General features: G+C 38.1%; 1 protein-coding gene across 3 annotated transcripts in view; it reads right to left on the bottom strand.

Moving 5' to 3' along the window:
- Positions 1–1,001: 1,001 nt before the first annotated feature.
- The window catches only part of COL12A1 (collagen type XII alpha 1 chain), a 221,073-nt gene continuing 211,577 nt past the window's right edge, over positions 1,002–10,497 (bottom strand). For 2 of the 3 annotated variants that reach the window (XM_073569320.1, XM_073569323.1), the window contains 3 exons: positions 10,420–10,497; positions 6,688–6,858; positions 1,002–1,973 (listed from right to left, as the gene is read on the bottom strand). In XM_073569320.1, the coding sequence (XP_073425421.1) occupies positions 1,813–1,973; positions 6,688–6,858; positions 10,420–10,497 (410 nt within the window). In that variant the 3' untranslated portion in view covers positions 1,002–1,812. Of the gene's footprint in view, positions 1,974–2,738; positions 3,146–6,687; positions 6,859–10,419 lie in introns of those variants that run through there. The other variant, XM_073569322.1, reaches the window with a different exon arrangement.

Genomic DNA, 10,497 nt, shown 5'->3' with positions numbered 1-10,497 from the left:
TCAAACATTAACATTAGTAACACACTATGCTGTCAGGTATTAAAATACTGCAGGGTACACAAGGTCCCCCTGCTCACACTAGCACATATCCAGACCCATTTGAAGTTCGCCACTGACCATCTGGATGCATTTGGAGGAAGAAGGACAAGTACAAGACCAAAAACACAGTCCTAACCGTGAAGCATGATGGGGGAAACATCATAATTAGGGAATGCTTTTCTGCAAAGTGGACAGGGCGACTGGACCGAATTAAAGGAAGGATGAAAGGGGTCATGTATCAAGAGATTTTGGTCAACAACCTCCTTCCCTCAATAAGAGCATTGAAGATTGGTCGTGACTGGGTCTTCCAGCATGACAATGACCCAAAACACACAGCCAGGGCAACTAAGGAGTAGCTCCGTGAGAAGAATTTCAAGGTCCTGGAGTGCCTAGCCCGTCTTTAGACCTGAACGCAATAGAAAATCTTTGAAAGGCGGTGAAACTCAATGTTGCCCAGTGACAGCCCCGAATCTTAAAAAGATCTGGAGAAGATCTGTATGGAGGAGTGGGCCAAAATCACTGCTGCAGTGTGTGCAAACTTGGTCAAGAACTACAGGGAACATTTGACCTCTGTGATTCCAAACAAAGGTTTCTGCATCAAATATTAAGTTCTGTTTTTCAATTGTATCAAATACTTATTTTGTGCAATACAATGCAAATTAAATAATTATGTAAAAATCATGCAATTTGATTTTCTGGATTTTTTTAATATTCTGCTTCTCACAGTTGAAGTGAACCTACGATAAAATTTACAGACCTCTCCATTCTTTGTAGGTGGGAGAACCATTAATTATTCCATTAATAATACAGCAACATGCAAGGTCATTTGTGCCTCATTGAAATGGAGTGTTACTAAATATTCTATTCATGGACAGAACTCAAAAAATGATCTATGATGTATAACTAATTAGGTGTATAAATTGTATGATTTTTTTATGAAATAACACATCGGAAAAAATGTATCTCTTTTCAGTAGTTTTATTGAAAAAACGCCTCTTTTTTCAGAAATAAATAAAAATATAAGGCAGTGAAATTCACAATTTGCAGTTAAAAATCTTGAAATAGCAAACCTATTTTCATAGTCTTCAAACTGCTTTGAGAACTAAGAAACTAAGAAACTTTGAGAACATTATATTCTGAAAATTGTCCATACTAAATATACAGTACATACATGCAATTTCATTTTCTGCAGGATCGACTGCAAGTTGACATAAATGTAACTGTTAATGTGTCTACAATATAATCCTGAACCTAATGGGCACAGTATATTTAGCTATGCAAAACGTTTTCTGGATGCTTAAAGGTAGGCAGAGTATACAAGCATTATATCCCAGGCTTTGGATGGGAGGGCTAATGACGGAACAGATGGTATGGCTTCTTGGGTGGAAATATGGTTTTGATGTAGGGTACAGGCAACATTGTTCAGACACAAAGCTGCTTGGAAGTTTGTTCCTGGTTTTGGTTTGTACTAAGTAACATTGCAATAAAATTATCATCTTTATTCACACATTTTGCAATCGACACTGCAAGCACAACCTATTTTACACGCAATTATAAAGAGCATCAGACAGGAAGCTGAATGTGGTTCATATGATGAGATCTACATGATGTAGCACTCACAGAAAATGGCTTGTGTACATATATTTAAGTGCATTTCACGACTGCAGTATTCTGAAGTGACTTGTTCAAATATCCAATCTGCTTACTTTGCATGTATCTGCTGATCAAGGTCAGAAGTGAATGACACACATAGTAAACAAAATACAAAACTATTTATGATTTCTCTACATTCTTTCTTAAGGATCTTCTCCACCGCATATGTTCAGCATATTCATGATGGTCATAGTCCTCATCCTCTGATCTTTCTTGCGGCATTGGGACTACGTAAGCTTGATTGTCAGGCTCAACGGCTCCACTTTCAGGTTGGTAAGGTTCTAGTTGAAAATATTTGTCCGATTGAACAAGACAATTATCTTATAACATTGATTCAAAGGAACAGTAAATATAATTTGGCTTTGGTTGTTTAGAGTAGTTCATTGCCAGACTTTATATATCTATATGCATATATATATATATATATATATATATATATATATATATATACACACACATACATATATATATATATATATATGTATATATAAACAATGCACGTACATATTTATGCATTTACATTGTATATATGTATGTATATATAAATTTATATGCATATCAATATATATAGATATATATGTATATATAGATATATATACCTATATACTGTATGTCTATATCTATATATGCATGTGTGTATGTTTATGCATCATATGGTCAATTAACAATTTTAGAATTGTTAAACATTTAAGACAATTAGAATTATGCACCAGTTAAAATCAGTGTACTATAAATCAGTTCAGGGTTATTTAAAAGATCAGAGATTTTACTGAAAGGTATGCATTGTGCCATGATATATCTTTCAGATTGCTACACCTGTAATAATTTAATGATAATTGTTTTGTGAATTGTCACATAATAAATAATGGAGTACAATATAAGAGCATACACTAGATCTGTGCCTGACAAGGAATAACATTGTAAAGTTCATGAGGGATAAGGGGGTCAATAGTTATTCTAGCAGACAGCAAGCAGCAGGCTTTAATGTATTAGCTTAGGGTAAAAAATGTTAACTGATTTTAGTGGATATGATCCCATAGAAATCATTTACAAGCCACAATTAGTTTATTATTTACAGACATCATTTCTATTTCCTTATGTTAAATCTCTATATATAGGGTTACCTCAGATACAGTAGTTAGTAGTTATAATGACCTCTTGCGTAACTGAGGCCCTATGTCTTTCATATATTTGACATGACTTTTTCACTACAGAAAGCAAAGAGACTTTGTAAGTTCACATCGCTGTCTTGGATCCCATTGGAATGCTGTTAGTATAAAGAACAGTTTCCCTTTTAAATGATGGCAGTATAGGTCATTAGCTATATCCATGGTGAAATTTCCCAAAAGAATCATTTCAGATTAAGTACGTGCGCAAACATCTCAGAAACAGGATTTTCATGAATTCAAACTGTAAGCAGCACTGGAGGCTTAGAAAATGTGTTAGCCGGAACCTGAAACAGGTCAAAGATGAGGTTAGTATTTAAAAGTAAGAGATGAAAATACATTGTCTTCCTCCTATACACTACTACAGACTCTACAATCTATTACTATCCACTTTGTTGTCTCCTGTATAGTTTAATTTTATAGGTTTTGGGAATTTCTCTATGAACAGTTAAAAAATGAAAATGTCTCAATTATTTTTTGAGACATAAAATCAGATTTGCTCAAATCGTCATGGGCCCCACAACCCAGCGGGTGATGCCATCTGATGAAGATTGGCCTAGCTGATGGCAAAAAGTATAGAATCCATGGAGTATGTAAGTATGCATTCTGTAAATGGATGTAAATCTTGGTTAAAAGGTTCTACAGCATTCATATTATTATTTGTTACAATTTGAATCTGTCAACAAGTTTTTTTTACCTCATTTGAGAGCAGCATGATGTAGGGGCAGAGACTCTGATTCCAGCTATGTGTCATTTACTGGGCTGGTGGGCCAGTGGGCCGCTGGCCCTTTAAAACTTCCGACTAGGCCCTGTGTCTTTCTCTAGTTGCATGTGCTGACAAGTGCCGCGGCAGCCCACGTCAGTGTGTGAGCTTGGCCCCCGCTCGTGCTTGCACGCATAGCTGCAGCCCTCATCAGTGCGGGCAAGCAGGAGTGCACGTGTGTGCTTCCAGGGAGAGAAAAGGAAGCAGCTGCAGTCAACATGGTGACAGCTTCTCCTGCTCTGTTCTGCTTCCCAGGCAGAGAAGGAGAGACTGGGGGATGTGCTGGGGCAGTGCTGCTGTGAGCAGGAGAAGCTGATGAGCTGCACATGGACATCAGCCTCCCCTGCACCACAGAGGAGAGTGTGTGATGTGTGTATGAGGTATCTGTTGTGTGTCTGATACTTGTTTTTTTGAAAAGTGTTTGTTTGTGGTAGCTGCATTATGTATGTGTGTGTTATCTGTAGTGTGTGTGAGTTATCTGTAGTGTATGTGTGTTTGTTACTTGTGTGTGAGGCATCTGTAGTGTATGTGTGTGTAATACTTATGCGTGAAGCCTCTGTAGTATACAGTATGTGTGTGTAATATTTGTGTGTATCTGTAGTCTGTGTGATACTTGTCCAGCATGCATGTGCTGTGTATATGATGTGTACCTGCTGAGCATACAGCACATGTATACTGCAGTATATGCATGTATGATGTTTGTGCCTGTGTGCCCATATGAGGTGTTTGTAACAACCCTGTGTTTTCCAGCATCTATAATGCTGTAGATAAGCCCCCCGAACTGACCCGCAAGTGAAGAAAAATACGTTTTAACATACTCATCCTGGGGGCGGGGGGGGAATTACAGAATGCTGTAGATAAGCCCTGAAAGGCAGTGGCCGCATCTTACAGGTGACAGGTTCCCTTTAACACAGTCCCATTACATACCATCCTCTCTAGTTACACATGGTGCCGTCCCTTATTATATAGCTTCCTCTGCTGTTATGTACAGTGCTATCTCTTACATAATGTATTCTTGTTATTTTTGTTATTCACAGTGCCCTCTTTTATTACATAGTCCGCTCTCTTGTTAGATATAAAATGACTGCTGATGGAGGAGCCAGTGACCAGACTACCAGTCCATGCGCTCCTCCATTAGAAAAGAAGCTTTCCCATGCTCCATCAGCCATCATTGCATTATATATCTAACAAGAGAGGACGGTATGTAATAAAAAACAGGGCTCTATATAATCCAATATGTAAGGGACGGTACTGTACATAGCAATAGAGGACACTGTATAAGGGACGGCAATGTACATAACAAAGGAGACTATGTAATATATATACATGTATGTGAGAGTGGCAATATTATTAGAGAGAGAGAGAAAGTGCTTTGTCACCATAAAAGGAGGGGGCCCAGACACATTTCTTGCACAGGGGCCCAAAGCTGTCAGTGTCCGCCCCTGGTGCTGTATAGTTGTATATAATGTGTGTAAGTTCCTATATTTATACATTATGCAGTATTGAAAATTGTATGTAATGTAGTGTTGCCCTTTATGGCGATGTTCGGGTATAGAGAAACATAAGCCCCAATTCATCAGTGTTTTCAGCCAGTTATAGAGACGCGCCTTCAGTCACCGCTCAGTACATAGTGAGCGGTGGCTGTAACCGTGCACCATCTCTAACTGATAGCCGGCTCTGTACTGATGCACTGCTGAGCCGGTTGTCAGTCAGTTCCGGGGGCTATGAATTGAGTGGTGACTGAAGTTGCTCTGGCTGCTTCTGTATAGCTAAAAACTGGAGGCTTCTGGGATGAATAAAGTTCAAATTAACCCCATATCTGTAAGATTAATAGCATGTGACTGGTTCACTTTAAAGTGGTTGTACCCCAATTTGTCAACTAAAATACAAGTGTATTTACTTCAGGACCAGCGCAGATATCATGACATTGTTTATGGCACAGGAGCAGCCTGCTATCAAACTGTACTAGGAAGGCTGCAGATCATCAATGTCCTCTGATAGTATGCAGCGCTTATGTCCATAAACAATATCATGAGACTGCTGGGGGACACAGCGCTCAGTGCAGAGGAGTTATGGATCCAGCTGGTAAGAATCCATTATTTATTTTATTGCGCAGACTAGGTGCATTCAAAAGGGGTTGTCTTCTAGTGATCAATCCCTATAATGTGGATACTAAACGCTTTGTCTGATCAGTGCTGTATTTTTTAGCATAGTCTGCAGTGTGATATAGTCAGCTGGCCGTCTGTATTGAACTGTTGTCTATTCACGCTATGGCCTCTGCAGGTTTACATGTTTCAAGTTGATTGGTGTAACAAGTAAAGCAAAAGTTCTCACAACCTGCCAGTGTTCTACGATTTGGGTGAGGACATTCATTATATGTGGGCAGGTGAATATTTTAGTCCTCCCCTGTCTACCCATCCACACCACTAACTGACAGCTATGTACACTGTGGATAGGCATAAATCTGCCAATCTGTAGTAGGGGCAAGGTAACATGGAGCTCATGAATATGGTGGACTAAATGATAATTGCCTGCTGATAAAACAGTGATTTCATCAAAACTACTCTAAGCAAACCAGTAAGTGATACATTGCTGGAAACAGGGCCTCTTCCCCACCGTTATGGTGTTTCAACAAACATTAGGTGGAAAAACTTGGTGATAGATTCCCTTTAAGTGGTGATACACTGGAGAATAAAATCATAAATTAGATTTTGTTTCATATTTACAGTAGAGTCTACTGTATTTCTAGAACACCAGATGCAGTGTATAATATACAGTGTATATTACATATTTAATCTACTATGAAATATCTAATATTTGGCAGATATTTATGAAATTAATTATCCTAGTAGATCAGGGATAATTTTCACTTTCTTTTTAGTCTAATGAATATTCTTATCTGCTTATAAGCAGACAATTATTGAAGACTTTGTAGACTTTGTAGGATACAACAAAAATATATATACTTGTTTTAACTGTGTTAGTAAAACTAGTATTAATTTTTCCACAGGAATATTAGCTAATAGGAAGTAAGAAAGTACTGAAATTACATATTTGCCTGCATACCTGGGTATCCTTGACCGTTGTAAGGAATGCTTGCACATAGTGATGCATCACAGTAGCCTGGTGGACCTGTTGGACCTCTTACACCATGGTTACCTGGACGACCAGGAGGTCCTGGTGGCCCGGAAGAGCCTTGAGATCCTGGTGGTCCTGTCCTAGAGTCACCTGGTGGTCCTGATTTTGAAGAAAGAAATACAAAACCATTTGAGGTTTGTTTTCTATTGTTTTAAAGCACAACTAATAATACATTTGGCTCACAAACCGTCTAGACATGAGTACAACGTAAAGACAAAAAATTTAAATTTGACATATGTTTCTAATGAAGGAACCAAAAATTAAGACTGCTGGCTATGATTCTCTAGGCTTTGCAATGAGTGTAACATATACACTGCCTATTTTGTATAAAATATGAATTGGCAAGAAACAACCGATTTAACAGTATCAATGAATTCTCAGGTTTGTTTCCACCGCTAAGATGTAATAATAACCTCCAGGGAAACTACTACATTTGAAAGCGCACTGAATTTCAATTAAAATTTAGAAGTGCATCAACTTTGCTACTCTGTGGCCCAAGGACAGATGAAGTAATGTTGTTTTTGGAGCAATCATTATTATGGTAAGCTAAAATGTAAATCTTGAACCAAGTGAGGATAAAATAGTTGCAAGCTTGTACATGTTGTAATGAAAAAATCATGTTTCAACTACAGAATAAAATACAGAAACAACCCAAAAAATGTTCTGGAGCCAAGTCTCCAGCCTATAAAAAGTCAGTATGGTGAGGAACAGATTAGAGTGCTGCAAATTTGGATTGTAGGACTATTTGTAATCTAGTAATCCTGTAACATCATAATAGCATGATAGGAAACGTAGGTTTAGGATTAACAATACAAATCTGTTTCCATGTTAAAGAGTTTTAGATTTCATTTTACAAAGGAGAAATGGTTTTGTTGATTTCACCATCTATTACACCAGTAGCCATGTTTTTAATTTGCAAACAAATAATACATATATTGTTGTTTTTAGAAAAAATATTTATATTATACATGTTTTATTTGATTTACGCTAACTAGGAGAAGGCAGGCTAAAGCACCATTCCCAAATTTTATTTTTTTCAGCGCTGGAGTGGTGCTTCTAATCTAAGGTTCCTGACTCTAGTTGAATACTTTCCTGCCACCATCTTCACTTTCTATATGCTGCTCCCGAGGCACCATATTGTGACTGTTATTTCTCACTGGCCAGAATTCAGAAGTGATGGTCACAAGCTCTCAATGCAAGTCGATGAGGGCCAAAATAAGGCTTTCATAGACTTGTATTGAAAAGTGTTGAAAAGTGACCTCAGGTTTGCGCCGACAAATATTGGAGCAATTCAGCAGGTCACAAACTGCCACAGACCGGCAGGAGCAGCAGCAATATAAGATGAAGACAGCGTCAAGTAAGTAGAAGTATAGGTGTACTTTCAATAGAAGCACCACTCCAACGCTGCAATAAAAAAAATGCTGAAGTGGTGCTTTAAAAACATGAAGAGCTACACTTAGGTCCATATATATTTGGACAGAGACAACATTTTTCTAATTTTGGTTCTAGACATTACCACAATGAATTTTAAACAAAACCATTCAGATGCAGTTGAAGTTAAGACTTTCAGCTTTCATTTGAGGGTATCCACATTAAAATTGGATGAAGGGTTTAGGAGTTTCAGCTCCTTAACATGTGCCACCCTGTTTTTAAAGGGACCAAAAGTAATTGGACAGATTAAATAATTGTAAATAAAATGTTCATTTCTAGTACTTTGTTGAAAACCCTTTGTTGGCAATGACTGCCTGAAGTCTTGAACTCATGGACATCACCAGACGCTGTGTTTCCTCCTTTTTGATGCTCTGCCAGGCCTTCACTGCGGTGGTTTTCAGTTGCTGTTTGTTTGTGGGCCTTTCTGTCTGAAGTTTAGTCTTTAATAAGTGAAATGCATGCTCAATTGGGTTGAGATCAGGTGACTGACTTGGCCATTCAAGAATATTCCACTTCTTTGCTTTAATAAACTCCTGGGTTGCTTTGGCTTTATGTTTTGGATCATTGTGCATCTGAAGTATGAAACGACGACCAATCAGTTTGGCTGCATTTGGCTGGATCTGAGCACACAGTATGGCTCTGAATACCTCAGAATTCATTCGGCTGCTTCTGACCTGTGTCACATCATCAATAAACACTAGTGACCCAGTGCCACTGGCAGCCATGCATGCCCAAGCCATCACACTGCCTCTGCCGTGTTTTATAAATGATGTGGTACGCTTTGGATCATGAGCTGTACCATGCCTTCGCCATACTTTTCTCTTTCCATCATTCTGGTAGAGGTTGATCTTGGTTTCATCTGTCCAAAGAATGTTCTTCCAGAACTGTGCTGGCTTTTTTAGATGTTTTTTTTAGCAAAGTCCAGTCTAGCCTTTTGATTCTTGATGCTTATGAGTGGCTTGCACCGTGCAGTGAACCCTCTGTATTTACTTTCATGCAGTCTTCTCTTTATCATAGATTTGGATATTGATATGCCTACCTAATGGAGAGTGTTGTTCACTTGGTTGGCTGTTGTGAAGGGGTTTCTCTTCACCATGGAGATTATTCTGCGATCATCCACCACTGTTGTCTTCCGTGTCTTCCGCCCAGGTCTTTTTGCATTGATGAGTTCACCAGTGCTTTCTTTCTTTCTCAGGATGTACCAAACTGTAGATTTTGCCACTCCTAATGTTGTAGCAATTTCTCGGATGGGTTTTTTCTGTTTTTGCAGCTTAAGGATGGCTTGTTTCACCTGCATGGAGAGCTCCTTTGACCGCTGTTTCCTTCACAGCAAAACCTTCCAAATGCAAGCACCACACCTCAAATCAACTCCATGCCTTTTATCTGCTTAAGTAAGAATGACATAACGAAGGGATTGCCCACACCTGTCCATGAAATAGCCTTGGAGTCAATTGTCCAATTACTTTTGGTCTCTTTAAAAACAGGGTGGCACATGTTAAGGAGCTGAAACTCCTAAACCCTTCATCCAATTTTAATGTGGATACCCTCAAATGAAAGCTGAAAGTCTGAACTTCAACGGAATCTGAATTGTTTTGTTTAAAATTCATTGTGGTAATATCTAGAACCAAAATTAGAAAAATGTTGTCTCTGTCCAAATATATATGGACCTAACTGTAGCTTCCAAAACTCTGAGAAAGGGGCACTAACTAAAGTAAGTCAATTAATTGAAGATTCACCTAATTAATATATAGAGCAGTAAAAGAGAAAAGTTTTTAGAACATACTTCATGTTTTCTGTTCACTGCTCCATAAAACACTGCAGTCAGAACACCCTCATTATCTCATAACACACGGCATTTACACCAATTGACTGTATATTTGGTTTCCCTAGTAGTGGTGTTACATTATGATCCTACCAAAATTATTGGACAGATAATATTTTCTGTTTTTTTTACAGGTCATCATTTTTTTAACATCGTAGTGTATAAACAGTGCAATATTGGAAATTTCTACAAGAAGGATTTTTTCATCAATTGATATTATTTTGTATAAATGGTGATTTTAGAATAAATCAATGATAAACAGAAATGAAACGCCTCTGACTGTGGCAAAATATTTATGCTTTAGAAGATATTACGTCACATAAAGTATCTAATCTTTGTATTTAACTAGGGCAGTTAGTAACATAATGTCCATAAATGAAAAAGCTGAATGCTGTATATATACCAACCTGGAGGTCCTGTAAGCCCTCTTGGTCCTTGTGATCCAATTCCAGGGTTGCCTCTCTCTCCCTTTTCTCCTGGTAAGC

Source organism: Dendrobates tinctorius, unplaced genomic scaffold, assembly GCF_039654945.1.
Source record: "Dendrobates tinctorius isolate UK_male_01 unplaced genomic scaffold, ASM3965494v1 ptg000024l, whole genome shotgun sequence".
In the NCBI taxonomy this organism is placed as follows: domain Eukaryota; kingdom Metazoa; phylum Chordata; class Amphibia; order Anura; family Dendrobatidae; genus Dendrobates; species Dendrobates tinctorius.
The sequence above is the reverse complement of the archived record's forward strand: the minus strand, read 5'-3'. Positions and strand labels throughout refer to the sequence as shown.